Below are 18910 nucleotides of genomic sequence, written 5' to 3' on the forward strand. Positions count from 1 at the left end.
CATTTTTGTGTGGTGTCGGTGTTGATGACACAATATATACTTATGGCATGGATGTCAAACTTTCAAGTCATTTGAACAGAACAATAGAATTAAAACACAATCCCCTGCTCCCCACTTTGTGATTCTTTAACCTGCAGCAGCAGCAAACATAAGAAGCATTTTGCACAAATCTGTACTTATGTAGTGAGTGCATACTTCATGCAAGATTGTGATTATTATCATGTCAGCCAGGCTCACCATTATAGCAGCAAGAGATGCCGGAAGAAGAACAGAACGAGGGTGGCTGTAACGTCTGACTAAATGGAGGTTCAGCTCAGCATTCCCTCAAAAGAGGCTTTCAAGTTAATTTGCACTTGCTACTTTCTTTTCCCCAAAAAAGAAATAAACAAATGAAATCACACATAAAAGCAGGAAGAAAAGTGAGTGACATTAAACTTGGTAGCCCACCAGTTCCTCCTCACAATGCTGGAGTTCTACTAAACATCTGTCAGTCACCTCATGAGCGGCTGGAGGGTCACTCACTCCTTGAACTGCTCATGCATCAGGCTTCTGAAAAATATAAGAAAATCAAAATGATGTCTGCATCTGACTCAATTTGGTATTTTCTGATATAGTTCCTGAGTTACTTTTTTTATTTTTTAGATCTGTGCTCAGTAACAGCTGACTGCAGTGTTCTATGTTGCATACAATTCACTAGTAACTGCAATAAGTCCTACAGCTGATGTACACATTTAATATTTTATACCAGCTAATTCTTGAAGATATGTTTTTTTAATTCATCAGTGTACTTTTATGCCTGTACTGTAGACAACAGTGGCAGCAGAGATTGTTCATTCCTCATCCTAATTTCTCTGACTTCATTTTTTTGAGGACCCCCTGTGAACCCCCGAACCTCAGGCTGACACCCACCTCCACTGACAGCCCGACTAACCACTTTGATTAATTTCAGGCGAGCCGCGCCACCTTGACTGCGTTTAATCATTGAGAAAAGACAGGAAACGTACTCATTCTTTATCCTCCTGCTCTCCCACCCCTCTCGCCTCTCCCCCTCCTCCGTCCGTCGCCCCCCCTCCCTCTTTCCTCTCTCTGACTCTCGTCCTCCTCTCCTGCCGTCTCCGGTGCGTCTGTTCGCTGCTCCACAGTGGCGGTGTGCATGTGTCGGGGAGCCGGGGGAGCGCTGAGCTGTTCTGCGCACTGGTTCCGCTGGACATCACCGAATAACGGCGCTCGACAACCGGGCGGTTCTGGTGGAGGGGGGAGACTGGACCCGGACCAGGATCAGGACCAGGACCGGGAGAAGCACCGTGGCTCTTTACAGCCCGCTCTCCGAAAACATGTCGGAGTTTTTTCTACTCGCCTTTCTAGCCCTATTCTCGGGATTATTTCCGTGCGCTGAGCCCTCGACAGTGTCGGACGAGGAGAAAGGTAAGGAGGAACCGGGCCGCCGGGAATGCGCAGTCCCGGTGAAACTTGGCACCGCGGGCCGGTTTTAGTGCAGTTGTCACGGGCGCCAAATGCTGAGCAGCTGATCTGAACCCCGTGTTATCCAAAATCACCCATATATGTTGGAGAGTTCATCATCGGTGCTCGTCGTTTCTCTCCATCCAGCGTGGCACTGGAAGTCTCCATCTCTCCTATTTGTTACCACTCAGCCTTGCATTGTCATGCGCCCCAGCTGTCAGATCACAAATCTAAATGCCACCTGTATAATAACCACCACTGCATGTGCGCTTAGCCAAATAATAAAGCTGGAGCGCGTTTTCAGGAAAATTCTTGAGGAGCCAGGAGAGACTCGGCAGCTCTGACTGCAGGTGCGTAGCGGCGGTATCTGACAATGCAGCAGGTGAAATATCCCTGTGCCAAAGTGTAATTTGTTTCTCTCCGAGCTGAAAGCCTCGCATCTCTGCCGTGGGATCATTGGAACATCGCATGCAATTGATAGGAGCAGCGGTGTGCGGTCGGATCCACGGTGCAGCCTCATGTCGTTGGGAGATCATTTCGGGAAGGGGGCATATTGGGTTTGAATCATGTCACATAATTACTGCGTTTCTGTAGGTTATGTATGCAGAGTGCTGTCTGACAGCCTCTTCACAATCAAACTGTATTTCTGTGGGTGTCAAAAGAGGATGTAAGGATCACTGACTGACTGAGCCGTGCCACGCGAACTGGCTTCACCTATTAGGCTCCTGTTTGTGTCTCTCCTTTTTTTGGGGAAAAAAAAAAGATTTGCACAGTTGAGTTCAAGCACATTTTTTGATTTATCTTCAGCTGCTATATTCACAGACAGCTACTTATTTAAAGTGGCACAGATGCAGGATTTATAACCTGATCCTCAAGGATGAAGCAATCAGTGGACTATTTGATTCTTATCAAGCTGTGAATGTTGCCTTAATAGTTCAGCTTCTCCATTCTGCCTTTTCAGAGTATGTTGAATACGGGTCAGCATGCAAACAAGTTGGCCTACGGGTTCATGATATTTGCAGTGATGCAACACATTTTATAAGAACAAAGCAAACTATAAATTAATGCTTTCTTAAAAGATGATATACATGCATATCCATTAACATCTTCTGTGGAGGTCACAGTTCTCCCACTTCTCAGTGAGCTCCAAGGCTGCTGTGCTTGTTGTGAGACTGTCACAAATGTCACCAAGTGCCCTGCAATCACAGTGGGCAATGCAGAAAAAAATACCTATCACTGTCTACCTCACTCTGTGCATGAAATGAAAAAGATGGATTTGTCTCTTGAACTCCTTGAGAGTGCCCCCTGCTCTGTAGGAGGTGAGGGTACAGGGAGGCACTGAGCTTTATTAGTGCTGAATGAAAAATTACAAGCCATCGTCATGCCTCATCTGGGCCCCGTGTAACAATGTTTAAATTAAGAACTGTTGCGATGGAAATAGATTCACATGTGTGAACTCAGAAAGTTAGGATCTGCATCTCTGTCTGCTGTCCTGCTCCATTTGCCCCCAGAATAAATGAAGGCTCTTGTAGCTGTGTCTAAATGGACGATAATGATAATAGCATTTCTTATTTCTTTCAACACCAAAGCTGGTTGTTAGCCTAATTAGTCTGAAATGAATTTGCTTTGTGGTGGCAGCGTTGTTACGTTGAATGCCAAGTAGTGAGCCCATGGTTTGCTCTGCATGAATTAAAAGGCTTTCCAGAACTCGTTCCTAGAACGGCATTCTCTGTTTGAAATGCTTCCACTGTGTTTTTTTTTTTCTTCTCCTTTCTTATCACTCGTGTCCATCTAACATTGAGCCGGCTGACCTGGCCTGGCCAGCGTGGCAGCACACTGCTGATCCGACAAAATGACAGGCTCGAGAAATTTGGACACACCACAGAAACACGCCGTTTGTTATATTAAAAAAAAAAAAAAAAAAAGAACTCTAACCCTTGATCTTGTGCAGTGACCTCAGCTCCAGATAAGCATCATCAAGCGCAAACAGCTCAAGGTTGTTTGTAATGTATACCCTATTTAAAAGTTGATAGTGGAAGACACAGATAGGTCCATACACTAATGCAGGGAAGACTGCCTTTAGGAGCTAATTAAGAGAGATAGTGAGATGGTATCGCAGAAGTGTGTGTAAGTGTATGTGTGCAAAGGCCAGCACACACAATCAAGATGAGCGAGAAGTCATTCAATGTCTATGTGCAGGAAGCTGATCATTAGAGATTTCTATAAAAAAATATTCTTGAATGTAAGAATATTTCCATCTGTCGAGCTTGAGTTTGAAGTATTTTTTTTAAAAATTGATCTTTTTTAAGTCCCTTATCAAATCCTGTTTTTATCAAGATGAACTTTAAGCTTTCTTCATCTACAGGGTAGGTTTTATTTAAATTTTGCATACTGTATGCTGCTTAGAATTATATAATAGTACAGGCAGTGCTTTCCTGTACAAGTCTTATGTTTTGATGCTTGTATTTAGGAGTGTTTTGTAATAGGATGGATTCAACGTTTGGTACGGCATAGAAATAAAAACTAACTACTACCACTGTGAGTCCTCCTCCTACTAGTTTTGCTAAATGTTTCCGAGGCAAAAGAGCATTTTTTTCAACCCTCTGCTTTTCGAATCATGATAGTGTCACTTAAGTTAAGGACTGTCCCAATTTCTTTGAATTGTCAAAGCCAGGCTGCAAGTGTTACAGCAATTACCAAAGCGAACACAGCCTTTGGCAGATGGAGGGCTTGACAAAACAGCATACGACTATGGATGCGGGTGAAAAGTGTATAAAGCTGTAGTCACCTCATCTTTTTGTATGCATGTGAGACTTGGGCCATTTATAGTTGCCATTTGAAAACGCTGAACTGTTTTCACCTCAACTGCCTGTGGCGCCTCACAGGCAGCATCGTAGGCTTAAGATGGCAAGACAAAGTTCCTGACTTTGAAGTGCTGAAGCAGGCAGAAACACCCAGTATTAGTGCCACCATCATGAAAGCTCGACTCAGGTGGTTAGGGTAGCAGAGGAGCGTCTGCCAAAAATGATTGTTTAGAGTGAGCATGCCCAGGGGGAAAAGCAAAAGGCATCTATGTAAGCATTAAAAGTACTGCCTGTAGTTGCGATTGAGACTTTCATGCATCAATTTACCAGACTGGGACTGATGGTGTCACCTCATTGCAAAACCAACACTTTGACTCTCACAACATTTGTAGGTCATTCACCATGTAACGAAAACAGATCAAGAACCATACAGGAATCTGCTTCTCCTCAGAAACTCATGGATCAACAGTGTGGGAATAAATTCTGGGCCTGCATTGGGCTGATTAGCAGTTTCAGAGTTAACAAAAAAACACAACATGAGATGTAGACTGAGTGGGCAGTCACCTGTGATGTACCAACATGATCTGTGACTCTGCCTCCTTAGTGTTGCTAAGTTAAATAAATTGTCAGGTTTTGCACAACGAGAAGAGGGAGGAGGTCCAAGTGCAGACAGAAACCAAGCATGCAGGAACAGTCAGGTGCTTTTATTAAGCTAACGGTGAAAACTCAGGGTCTAAGGTAGACGGGTACACTCATGAAAGACGGGAAGGAACGGGAGTCTGATTACAAGCAGCCTGCAACCAAGAATGATAATCTGACAAAAAACTAAGGCTGGACGTTGGGTATATACAATGGGGCTGATGGGAGGAACAGGTGAGGTGTGTGTGAATCTCAGGTGGAACCAGGAGGAAAGTCTGAGCAAAATCTGGTGAGTGAATAGACTGACAGAAGGCAAGGGTTGAAAATAACAAGGCTGCAACTGGAACAGTAGCATAGATGTTCACTCTTAGTGTCACGATTGCATTCTTATTGATTTAATACAGCATGTACGCAGGAAAATTGGTCACTAAATTGCTGCTGGACATGATAAATTGCAACCAATTGGAGATTATGTAAATCTCTTTCCCTTAAAACCTCTAAACCAAATAATCTCTCTCTCTCTCTTGGTTGGTTCAGAGGTCCTTCTGAGGCATTTACCCTAGACTGATTTGCTGTAATGTGAAGATCAGGGTGATGTTTTTGTAGAACTGTTTGCTAGAGGCTCATGGTTGACCTTCAGAAGTTGGACTGAGTTCTGTTTTCATAGCTGTTTCACGTCTTTTTCTGGAACCCATTAACACAAAATGAGCCCGCCAGCTGTGAGGCCTCCTTTGTAGCTCGATTTTCTGTCCACATCCTGTTCTGACACCACTGCAAAAGTGTCCACCTCAGCAGTAGGGGATCCTCAGGATGAAAAGTGGCCGAATCTCACCTGGCTACTCTGTCTTCACCCAATGATTGGAGAAACCACATGTAGATTCCAGCTAAAACTGGGCTGGGAAAAGTAAATAAAGTGAGCGCAGAGAACTATGTGTAAGGGGAGAGCGGTCTGACTAGAAGCTGATGTGGTAGTCAGCACAGTGTTTCATCTTGTAGTCAGAAGTCAACGAAGAAAAACTTGTGAAGTCGGCACTGACTGGTGTTGTTATTGGCATCTATGTCCTGTGAACTGCACTTCAGGTGCTTTTTATTGACGATTGCCTCACAAGTTTGTCTTGGCTAGAAAACCAGACAAGTGCTCAGAACAGCCCGTCAGCTTGTAACATGTGGAGAAGGTCAGCTTCAGTTTGTACACGAGCAGATTAAGCACTTATACCAAACCCCGATGCTTGTTTCCCCCCCCCCCCCCCCCCCCTCAGATGTACTTTAAGCATCATAGCAGTCATGACAGGATTTCTTAGGTGTGTTCGAGACAAGTGCTTAGACAGCGTTTTCTGCAGGATGGCGTTCAGTCTTTTATGAGCTATGAAAAGACATTAAAACTGCTGACACATCTATCTGGTGATGTCAGCCAAGTGTTGCTGTCATTGAGCTCTTACATCTATGTCGGGGCAGAGGTGAAGTATGGCCTTAAGCTACAGAAAGGAATCAACTGCCCCACCCCACGTGCCTCATTATGGTGTACAATGTGATGGTGGGGTGGGGCTGACTGCAAGAGAACAAAGTTATCGAATGAAGCTGTTAGATTTTTGATAGTGTCACCTTTAATATCGCCTCTCACTGTCTTAATGGGTTACAATTGAATCAGTAATGGATTGGCTCAGGTTGTGAAAGCCAGTGGCTGTAAATTGACTTGTTGCATTGATTACCAATGGAAGGAGGAGCTACATTTTTGACCCACATGATGTAGTTTGGTTAATGTTGGAGGCAGACTTAATTATGTGGGTGTCATGGGGATTCTTGTTAGATTTTTTTCCTCCAAAATGATATATAATTTAAGATGTGAATAATGAATCAATAAGTTTTTTTCTTTAGAGAAATGCCATGTTGCTGGAGTTGAATCCAAGAACTGGGCTCGGCGGTATACTGAAATGGCTGCTGGTTTTAAACAAAAAAAAGAAAGAAGTGTAGATAAATTATTAATGGAAGAAAGCATAACTGTTTTATTGCCAAATATGCTAATGAAAATAGGGCTCATGAGGGCAGCGGTGGGATCCACTGCTCCTCTCAAAGGATGAGTTGAGTATAAGGTCATGACTAGGTGATGAATGAGATAGAATGCATTAAAAATTAAATGTACGAGTGTTGTAATGTGCATTGTCAAAGGAATAAACCTATGGACATACACAAGTGAGGCCATATGCTTAAAAACAAGTTCAACGGACCGAAGAATAAAACGGCTGTGTCTGTCTCCTTCAGCAGCGCGCTTAGCATGGGCTAGCTTGGTAGTTAAAGTTAGTATGCAGCTGGGTGTGAGGGCTGAGGCCTGAGTTAAGCAAACATCTTTCTTGAAGTGTCTCGCAGGGGGGGAAAGTGTCTCCGTGTCAGGCTAAAAGTCTGTCTGTCAGTTTGAAAGGGTGAACAGCTAGCTGGATGGAGGCAGCACCCTGAGGAGCTACCCCGTGCCAAACGCTGTGTGCTCAGCATGTACAGAAGTACAATGTAGCAGCAGTGGATCCTTGTACTGTAGATCCATTGCTTTCACATAGCTCCTCCACTACATCGAGACTACACAACTGCAACTTCTCCTTTTTGTCTGCTTGACTTGGTGGGATACGTTCACTGAAATACTGAGATATCCAGGACCTTTCCCTGCAGAGGTTATGTTGCCATGGGAATTGGTAGTGTAAAGCTCTGTTCAAATATAAGGGGGTGCTGGAGCATTAACGGCACCATTTCATAGTTTAACCTTACACTTGACAGGGTGGTATTTTTTATCACGGATGTGTGTTGTCTATAGAAAACGGACAGCTCTGTGATTGATAATCTGACTGGTTGGTCTGCTGTTTGCTCACCTAAGTCACTCTGATGGAAGTGTCTTCTATTATTCTGCACTTCAAGTCTCCAGACTGACAAAATGATACGAGAAATGCCATATTAGTGTTATGAGCTGTCAAATTGAACATGATAAAGCGTAGCGTTAATTTACAAAACCGTTAAGGGGCTGGCGTTTTCGTGTGTGTGTGAGCCGGTAGAGGCAGCCTTCACTAGTGGGAACAATTCACCCTGCATGGAGAGATTTCTCATTGTTGTTTGAAGAAGCTGTTATATTTCTTGGCACAATCACTTTCAAATATTAAACTGGCAATACGGAGATCCCCCGGTTAATATATGAGCTTGTGTGCGCAGAGACTATGGCCCAAACCCAACAACAAGCATCTCACTGATTAATACTTTAAGATTTGATTCATCGCTTTGTGTGGGCAGAGAATGTTTCCTGCTAGTGTCCATACCAGACACATCAAAAATTAATTTAGGTGAACAGACTGAGAGATGGATGTTTTACTGTGTCACAGCATTACAGTGATCTGTTCAGTGAATTTAAAAAAACAACAACAAAAAAAACCGATGACACCAGCACTTCTGACCAATCTGTAGGTCACAAGTGCTGGTGTTGAGCCCCCCGAGTGACAACGGTGGTGGCCAGAAGACCAGAGAGAGGGCTGCTGAAGCCTGGCTGGGGACTCTCTCTCCCAGCTGCCACCTGGCACAGGCCGAGGGCTCAGGGCCCCATCATGCAGACTTGGCTCGGAAAACCAGAACAGGGGAGGGATTCATCCATCCCCCAACAAGCTTCATTCAGCAGACAAACCTAAGGCCAGTTGGTAATGCTGCGCTGCGTTCTTCTTAACAGAGAAATTGGCTCATAGAGCAATTAGGAAATATTGAACCACTGAGGTGTTTCATTTTAATGCACACCTCTGTAATAATCCACAATTTCCCTTCATGGATTTAAACATAAAAATCGTCCGCAGTAACAGCTAACCAGAGAACTGACAATATTTTGTCTTCTGCCTGATTAGTTTTTTAGTCATTCTCACAACTCATTGCTTTAAAGAGCTGTAGCGTTGCTATTAGTGAATACAGGGAATTAAACGATCTTTACTAAACATCCAGAGCAGTGTACGATGAATATTTACATACGGCATTTATGGTTTGGTGGTTAGCTAACAGGCAGAGCAGCACACACAGAAAAACATGTGAACACACGGACAAACGCATGCACATACACAAATTAAGCCTTCCTGCGAGTCTGTGCCCTGTCTGTGTTGTGGCTGCCGTGCCTGGCAGAGCTCGCAGGATTTCAGTCCAGTTAGATAGAGGATAGAAAGAGAAATTATTGGCATCATTGCATCATTTTCATGCCTGTGTGCAAAGCAATGAGTGGCTACCTCAAACATGCATCCGTCAAGAGCCTTGAGGCTGCACTAAGGATACCTACTGGTCGGATTCTTTCAATATGAATTCGGACGAGCCAGACTAAGTGTGTTTCCAAGCCCGATGGTGCACTAAAAGAGGCTTTGGGGCCTAAATATTTGTGAGCTTGCCACTAAGGATGAATAATTCAATGCACTTTGATGGTGTAGAGCATAAATTGAAAATCCAAGATGAAAACCGTACTGCTGCCCTCACCTACACCTGCAGCAGAGACACAATTTGCTCTCAACAGCTGTGATACTGTTGGCCCACGAGGATTGAGTTCAGTCTTGTGGCAGCACTGTCACTGAGTTACTTTGTGTTAAAATTAGATTGCCAAATACATCACCACCAGCTGTCATCAATCTGATTCAGTATGATTCTCTAACATGCTTCCGAGCTGCTATTGATCTCTGGTCCCCGGCACCCTCCCGTCTCACACTGTGTTGGATTGGGAGTCCTATTAACTGCGCTCCCATCAATCACAGTTCACCCATGTTTGTTTGTAGAAGTCTTTGATACGATTAGTGCAGTGCTCTCAAGCTCATGCTATGTGAATTTCTTTTTTTTCTTTTTTCTCCCCCCCTCCTCATTCCATTCCTGGAGTCGGCTGGTTTGAAATGCGTGCAGTCGTTGCCTTCTTGCTGTAGTGATGTGCCTCACTGCTCCGTAGCAGAGACCAGAGATTAAGCACTTGGGCCTCAAACATGTCGGCTGTCACAGGTATCTCTTACCGCTCAGAGCCTGATAAGGGCCACTTGTATGTGAAACAGCCCTTGCCAAGAACAAAACCTCAGAGAAATAAAAAAAGAGTTGCTGAGATGTAATATGTTTCTTTTAGAGAGTACATTCAATCTATAATTGCTGCTGTGGCCTTGTTCATGTCAACAGTCGAAGATTAGTTTCAGCATTTTTTTTTTATTTAGTTTTTTAATTTTGAAGAATGGTTGGCAACTCATGTTGGTCCTCCTTGCTTTCATATCCATATGTCATTTTACTATAGCTTTAAATAACTTGTGCTATACCTGATTAATTCCAAGATACAGAACTCTACCTTAGGCATGCCATTCAGGTGGGGAAAGTAATTTACCACAAGGAATGAAGCCAGCATTAAGTTTGAAAATGATTTCCAGAAGGAGGCAATTTATTTTTTTCCAGGAAAAAAAAGGAACAGAGTGATTTAAACAGCCATCAAACCTTAGCAGAGATGGTAGGTTTGCAATCCAAAACCTTTCTCTGCATCATTAGGACGTGTGTTTTGTCAGTAGCAAACACTAATATTGTAAAGAAATCGCATTTGTGAAAAGTTCTGTAGATAATTTTACCAACATCTACAGAGTCGTATGTGGTTTTAGTTTGCATTTGTTTGAAGATAAATCATTTCATAATGAGTGCAATCTGTGTATCCTTGCTGCATATTACAACTTAGAATTTGGTAAGGTTTAAAACCAATTTGGAAAATGTTCATGCTGAATCAAAAAATTAGCATTAATTGTTGTATGAACTCGTGCAAACTGAGTCATTCTCCCTATGTCTTTTTTAATGACATCATGATTAACTTTGCTTACTGACTATTTTGTAGAGCTTTTTAATCAGAGATTTCAATTACCCTTTGTGCAAAGTGCAACATTTGTTTTTATTAAGTTCTATAAAATTCAGTCTATTCATTTGGTTTACTCATTTCATAGAGCTATTTCATCAAAAATATTTTAAAATGTGCCATTTAAAAGGTATTTTTCAAAGTTTTTGTTCTTGTATTTATACTGATTTTATCAGCATATAGTAATCAAAAGGCAGGGAAGCACATGGAAAAAGTATTTACAACTTTGTTAGAGGTTAACACACAAGGCAACCACAAACACACCGAAGAGCAATTTAGCGTCTCCACTTCACAAAACTTTCATCTATTTGGATTTTGTCGGAAACCACTTAACCATTATGAAAGTCATTCAGACTTAACATCCACGCACACAAAAAAAACACCGACCCAAGTTCATGTTCAGAAATTGGTGTGAAAAATGTTAAAAAGGCTATTGACTTGAGTGAAGGGAAATTCAAATGAGAAATGCTATCCACTGCAAAATATGTGTGTGTGTGTGTCTGCAGAAAACAAGAGGTGTCTGTGTGCTCATGCAAAAACAGTAATGAGGTGTAAATTGAACTTCATGCAGTGGGAGGTGGCCATTCATTTGTAGAAAATGATCAAGTAAAGGTCACAGCGAGATAGTGCTCCGCTGTTGGGAACACATTAGCTCGCTGTCACAGCCATCATGAGGTAATGGCTGAAAATACTGAATGAACAGGTGAGGTCATGACAAGGTGTAGTAAACCCTTGCTTTGTCAGTATGACTGAGGTTACTGTAAAGTGGTGGCATCTTTTTTTTTGTTGCTTCTGTATTAAGCAATTGGTGTGAAGAAACATTTGGTTATGCTGATGTGTATGTTTCCTCGACAAAAAGGGGCTACGCTGAGCATTAGGCATCGTACAACAGCAGAATTTTAGAAAAATACAAGGAGACTCATGATTTAATGTGCTCCATATTGTACATATGATCGAGACATTTAATATCCAGTTCTCTCTGCAACAATGATGCTTTTCAAACCCTTTCAATATTGCATGTCGAGTGACCACATAATATAATTTAAACTTTGACTTGTTATTTGCGATTCAATCAGTGCAGGCTGGTTTGTGTTCAGCTGATGCGTTTGTGAGGTTAATACTGTGGGTGACTGTTGTGAAATTATTGTCTCATCACACTCACTGGAGGGCTGTTATTGTTTTAATATGCTTGTCTGCCTGACCATCTTCTGTCTCTCTGTCTCTCCCTCTCTCTCTCGCTCTCTATTTTCATCCCTGTCCAAGAAATTAATAGCCTTCGGTGGATGAAAATCACTGGAGCAACTCTAGCAGCAGACCAGTGGTATTTTAGAGAGTGCAACATCCTCTCAGAAATGTTTTATCTCTGTCAGACAATGGAGGCCGTCACACTGAGGTGATATTTACGCTGATGTGTATTAGGCATGGGCTGTTGTGGAAAGCAACAGATTGTGTGTGTGGCTTGCTTGGTGACATAGGTGTAATGCTGTTGAACTGGGTGTTGTTCCCATGTTTGTTGTGGGTTTCTGAAGTAACAGTTTGAAACTGCTCAGTTAATGTCGATGCCGTCTTTGAAGAAAAGTTTGATGTTTGACAAATTGTTGTCGACTCTGAGACGCCACATCTCGTCTGATCCTTTGAAATTCGCTTCATCCTCAGTAACCACAAAGCACCAATAGAAAAACTAGATTTATTTTTTTTTAAACAGCAGTAAGAAGCTCACAATTAAACACCCAACTCTGTTTAAGTATGGTAATTTCTCTTTTTGGGGTTTTATGATATCCTGTGGTTTTGGGTTGTTGTAGAGGATTCGCAGCATAATGTGATGTATCATAATAAGCTGGCTTAAGAGGAACAGATGAAAACAGAAAACAAAAAAATGATCGTGGTCTGAATTCATGTAACCAAATTAAAAACTTTCAGATTCCAGTTTACTGTATCCTCTCGTGTTCCAGCTGGAACCAGGGCTAATTGTCTAGTACCAGTAGTAGACGCTACTTGTGATTCCACCAGATCCACGCTCTGCTCAGCTAAAAATACGCACCATGTTTTTGTTGACGATAGCTGCGTGAAGCTGCACAGATCAGATCAAGGAAATCGGGCATAACAGCATCGAGAATCTGGTTCATTTTCCAAACACAGCAGCTTTGTGTGGGCTTCTGATCATATATCACATCACTGTATCAATCTCATTACGATTTAAGTTTTTATTTACTTATTTTTCCCAAATTAAGAAACAGTCAGGTGTTCTTCTGCTAACATGTACAAGTATGTGAAACAGAGAAGCAAAGTTTTGATACATGTCGCACATAACTGGATTTACCGGGATTAACTTTGTCTGTACAGCACATCACAACAAAGTAGGACATAAAGATATACTAATTAAAACTGGCAACAAAAAAGGCACAGATATAAAGGTTGAAATGACCAAATCAACAAAACCTGAAGAAAATCAAGCCGGCAAAACACTGGTTCTGAAATTCTCATTAGACTATGAAGCCGTGCAGAGGTTGCAACAAAGCCGTGCTGCAGATCTGACGTCATAAACCCACGTCTGGCCAGACCTGAGCACATGATTAACCCGGCAACGTGGGAGAGACGAGCTTTGAGTAGGAGTCGCATTCAGTCTGAACCGTGGAAAATTGATTTGCAATGTCTGTACAGTCAGAACAGTCACGGCAACCTTGTGCAAACTTGACGTGAAAACCTTTGCATGCTCAGCTGCTCGAAAACAAAAGGATAATGAACGACGCTGAATGACAGAAATAACATGCGGACTGCAGTTATTCCAACCTTGTAAACACACACTGCTTGTGCAATGAGCATCACTGATTCGTGCAGAGCTACAACAGAACTATACACATTTAAAGTAAGCATAATGAACGTCTGCAGCTTTAGGCATGATTCAATAAAAGACTAAAGGATGTTCAATGGCAATGTTTTTGAGTAATGCGTGCAGGGAGTCCAGGGTTTACTCTAGTCTTTAATCTTTGCAGATAATGATTAATCAAGACCTTGTTTTCTCAGTGGTATGTGAAATGTCAGAAAACGGAGAGAAATGGTCATCCTGTACAGAATTTCCTTGAGCCCAGGCTGTGTTATTCAGAATGTATGTTTTGTTCAATGAAAAGCCCAAATCTCATTCAGTTTCTGGTCAAAACAGACACAGAAAAGCAGCAAATTCTGATATCTGAGAGTCTGGACCTGAGGAATCATTGACATTTTGGTCTGAACATAATTGTCAGCTCCTTTTGATCAGCTGATTGATTAAATGACTAACACAGTTTCATGCTGACATTTCTAAAATCTTTTTCTCTGGACAAGAAAAGCCCACACACACACACAACATAAAAACAAACCACATCTGTTAAATCAAATCGAAGGGTTATTAGCAGATCTAAATCAAAACCATTCCAAATATAAATACCATATCTTCATTTAAACTTTGACTTTCATTTAGAGCAATTAGTCCAACAGACATGTCTAATGATGACGCTGACAGAGTGTTGATTTAGTGGTGATTGTTCTTAAAGTGTGTCGTCTCGTGGCTCATGACTTTGGCTCAATCAAATGCAGAGCAATTACATTTTGCCCTCTGTTATTAACCTCCGAGATTGTACAACAATCAAGATCGTTCTGCCTTGTGTGAATTAATGTCATGAGACACTGTAATGACAGTAATTGGCTATGTGACTCTTCTCCTAATCTCTTATGCAGAGGTAGAAATTACGTGACAAGTAGCTTCTATAACTAAGCGACCCCTCTGGAGGTACAGCTCACCAAAGCAGCTTATTAACTGTGTTGACAAGTACGTCGTCTTGTCAGGTGTGTCAAGTCTTTTCTGCGAAGCTCCTTTAAAGTGACTACAGCACTTTAAAAAAAAAAATCAATTCTAAAAATAAACAGTCTGACGAAGAGAGCATCTTCAAGGGCTGTCATCATCAGTTGTGGCAAGCATGACATGACAGTTCTCATTTTTAGCTTCTCTCCTCTTGACCTTAGTCTTGTTCAGCTAACCAACATTTTCATGTCTGACTCGTATTTACCTCGGTGCTCTGATTCAACATTCCTAACGGTCGGTCAAGACAAGGCAGATCAACTCCCTGAAGTCTGTGATGCAGCAGCTACAATCCAGAAATGAAGTCTGTGGAGACATTTCTAGGCAGCCTGTGTTTTCTGAGTGCACCAGTTTTTCGATTTCTCTGCCATCACGCCAAGCTCCCTGACAAAGTTATCAGAGGTCAGGCTCCAGCATCTGTCTGCCTGAGACACTCCTCACACAGGACATGCCGCTTATCTCTGTGGGTACAGTATCCCTAAGGAGGTCTGGGGGTGATGTCTCTTCCAAGGGCTGAACTTGCCAGATATAATTTAGACCTGGACAATCACTAAATATGTATATACATATAACTAAAAAAAAAATAACGCTGTAATTGTGGTGAAAACACGGTGGTTCAGTATCTATTGCTGACAGCTATAATGACCATATGAAATGGATGAGGACATTTGATCAGGCGTCAACTGTGTGACCAATCTACATCAAAGCTATAATATGACATTTTCAGGAGTGGCATGATAGCTAAGAATTAAAGAAGGTGATCGCTACCATCCAACCCATTCTTATTTTGAGGGGGGTCAAGCATTGCCATTTTGTCATAGCCTCTGGTGTCTCAGAGATACAAGGTGTCCTTTGAGGTTGGTGCCATCTTCATCCATATATGGCACCAATAAACGTATAGGAGTCTTTGTAGTTTAAACTACTCATCTAAGGAGACTGGAAGGGGGGTGGTGGTGGTGGTGTGAATTACAGGACACAGGGACCAAGAGACTGAGGTTTGTGTCTTGTGTTGCGCCATTATTTAGTTCACCAAATTTTGTTTACCGGTAATTCTGTTAGTTTTGTAAAATGCAAAACTACATCAAAATACAGAGAAAGATCATGGTTTAAATTAAAATCCACATCATTAAGCTCACACATACAAGGCAAACTTTTCATATTTTGAAAAGGAGCAACAGTGTCAACACCAGCTGAGAAAATATTTGCAACACCAGGGGGTCCTGAAAAAATAGGCCATATGCGACAAGTTGGGAGTGAAACCAGGCTCTCATATTTTTGTATTAAATACCCAGAAGTTGATTAGCTTAGCTTAGCATAAAGACAGAAATTACCTTGCATGCCCTTTGTTCAGAAGTTAAAAAGGAAGAAAAACAGAATCCACTTACCTGAACTTTAACAGCTTTCAACACATTTTACCTCATTTGTTTACTGTGCATTAAAGGGAAAAGTCATGGTTTTTCCTTCATGCAAGTCGCTATGCCTGACAGTTCTCTTTTTACCACATGCCCCATGAAAAGTTTATTTCATATATTGGGTCTCTTGGTTTTAAATTTAATGAATGTAAGAATGTCGATCTTTGCATGTTACTCTAGCACAAACAGAAATAGTTCCCAAAATGTGGAACTGATACTTTAAAGTCTTTACAGTCTTTCAGTCTACATTTGAAGTATCAGTTCAGTGTTATTGCAGTTTTTATAGGTAAACAAATATTACAGTCTGTGTAGTTACAGTATTTTGCTACCTTACAGAAAGTGATCCCAGTCAGTTCCCAAAGTGTGGTGTATAGATATAAAAGAATCAGATCTCTGGTGCTCAGTGTATTCAATAACCTGAGAGTGTGTATTGGAATTGGGAGAGAAAATGCAGTTCCCTGGTGACTGTGACTGGAAATGGAACATAACAGAACCTCCTTCAGATCTGAATGCTGTGCTAAGTGGCAAATTTTCCTGTTATATTTTGTTATCAAGATATGAAACTAAAATCAATAAGATGATGTTGCTTTTTTTAAAGAAAGAGGCATATTGCACAGGTCAGCTTTAGTATGGTGGGAGCTCGTCGATCACATTCTGATTTGAACTGCTGTTGTAGAGCTGTTGAAGAGTATACCAAACGGCACATGTGCAACAACCAGCGGCGCTGCTCGTCTTGGTGTCTACGTTGCTACTAAGGCCTAAATTTGGATGTTCATTCAAAGGCTGGTAGTCTCGGGAGGGGATTTGCATCTGCCCGGTATTTTGGTGTGCCAAGTCCTGTAGCTGTGTTTTCTGCCAATGCAGGAATGCTCTACTGAGTTTTGGACTTTTGTTATGTAGCTTACTTTGGTACATAGCTTTTTAAGCTGTCAATAATCAGTGGGTATTCTTTTTATTATACTTCCACTGCTATCATAATCTCTATACATGTGTAAATTAAAATTGGATCTATTTCCTGGGCATTATCTGTGATTTTTAGACAATGAGGTATGAGAAGTACAATTTTATGCTGGGGTTGTGATGGGCTATAAAATCCTATCAACCAAATCGCACAACTATCACTTTAAGGTGTGCTAGTCAGCCAGTTTCTTGCAAAGTTGTGCTGGGACCTTTCTACACCTCAAAATATTTCATTTCCATAGCCGCCACAGTGTGAATGCCTGCTGCAGGCGATGTTTCCCTGTGGAACACAAGCTCTTCATTATTAAAGGCCCCTTGCCGACCATCCTCCACACTTCTCTGACCTAATGACTTTCTGGAGAGCAGAGCTGCAGTTTAGGGCTCATCTCTGCTTTGCTCTTTCTGTCTTCTTCTGGAACAGCAGCCAAAGCACCTTGTTTGTACATCAATTGGTAGGTTGGATAAAAGAGACTGCCCTTTAAATGCTATCTATTCGTAGATATAAGACGGTAAATGCTGTCTTGTAAGTGCAAAATAAACAAAATTATCCTCTGAATATTACTAAAATATTTATGCACAATGCAGCGTTTTGAGACATTTACAATACTCGAATAAGAGGTGAAAAACGGGTTTGTGAAACACTTGTTTTTAGTGGCATATTTGCAACATTCATTAGCTGGTTGACATGAAATTTCATGTCTTGCACCTTTCATAGGTGCGCTTGGAGCCACTGGAACAGCTTCAGCTGAGACAAGTGGTATGCAAATAGATCTGCTCGTCAGACTGTAACTGAGAAATGTTATTACCGAGAAGAGAGGCACGGCACGGAAGTCTCCAAAGCTTGTTCAGTATGTTAAAATTGAACATCCTGCAATTAAGTAAACAAACTTTATTTCTGTGGTACTCAGTTCCCAACTTCAACAAAATGAAAGGTGCAAATGCCAGAGGGAAGACGAAACAAATATTTAGCTCTGTCTTTACTTTGCAAACATTATTTAATTATTATTGTATTAAAACAAGTACCTTTTACATTTCCATTCAAAGATAATGCGTTTTCTGTCTTTCTGCCGCTGTTTGTAATATCTTTACTCTAAATGCCAGTGCAATAGAAACAGCAAAGTGTCAACTCTTATACGCTTATGCACACAGCATGGGATATACACGCATGTTCATCTCAAAGATTGTGAGTTGTGCCTGTATAGAATGTTTTTCATAATTAATGTAAATTATTCTAATTGATAATCGTACACTGCTAATAATTGTTTTTGTTAGCAATTGTGAGCTTTTTGTGACTGCATTGTATTTACTTTTAATATAGTTGAACTGGATGTAGTTTTTAACTACGGCTACAATAGTGTTTGTGCTGGGATTACATCATCCTCGCAATGCATTTCCAAAAAAAAAAATCCCAAAATGAAAGTGCAAGCAATAAGCTCATATACAGATGAAGTTACACTGAGGAAATGTTTTGTTTTGCATATTACATTGACTGTCTGTGACACCAGGGAAGTGGATGAAGCAATACTAAAGGTTTCCGTTTCAATATTTAATGTTACCTATCATGTCCTCTGAGAGTGCCGCAGGCCATGCACATGCATTTCATGTCTGCAGCACACTTGACACGTTTTAGCGTTTGAAAAATGAAACCCAACCAGTAGTTCAGTGAAAGTTCAACAAAGTGAAATGTAACTTGATTTGAAGTGCTGTCATTAGCATTGAAACATTGGCTTTACTAAGCTTATAGGAGCAGACAAAACTCAGGGTAAAATTTATTACCCAGGCTAACAAGACTGGCAGGGTGTCATGTAAATTTCAAATGTGCTTCATATAGACAGTATGTGATTATATAATTGTGAAGATGAATAGAAGGCTTCACCATGTGCACATGTAGTTGGCTATTTGACTGAACTTGATTTTAGACTGCACTCAGTAAATGGGAGAC

The 18910-nt window shown here is 41.4% G+C and overlaps 1 protein-coding gene across 4 annotated transcripts in view; it reads left to right on the forward strand.

Moving 5' to 3' along the window:
- The first annotated feature begins 1041 nt into the window (after positions 1-1041).
- The window catches only part of lrp1bb (low density lipoprotein receptor-related protein 1Bb), a 270427-nt gene continuing 252558 nt past the window's right edge, over positions 1042-18910 (forward strand). For 2 of the 4 annotated variants that reach the window (XM_051958592.1, XM_051958594.1), the window contains exon 1: positions 1045-1425. In XM_051958592.1, coding sequence (XP_051814552.1) covers positions 1335-1425 — 91 coding nt within the window. In that variant the 5' untranslated portion in view covers positions 1045-1334. Of the gene's footprint in view, positions 1426-18910 lie in introns of all 4 variants that reach the window. The other 2 variants (XM_051958593.1, XM_051958591.1) reach the window with 2 other exon arrangements.

Source organism: Acanthochromis polyacanthus, chromosome 14 (genome assembly GCF_021347895.1).
Source record: "Acanthochromis polyacanthus isolate Apoly-LR-REF ecotype Palm Island chromosome 14, KAUST_Apoly_ChrSc, whole genome shotgun sequence".
Classification (NCBI taxonomy): Eukaryota; Metazoa; Chordata; class Actinopteri; family Pomacentridae; genus Acanthochromis; species Acanthochromis polyacanthus.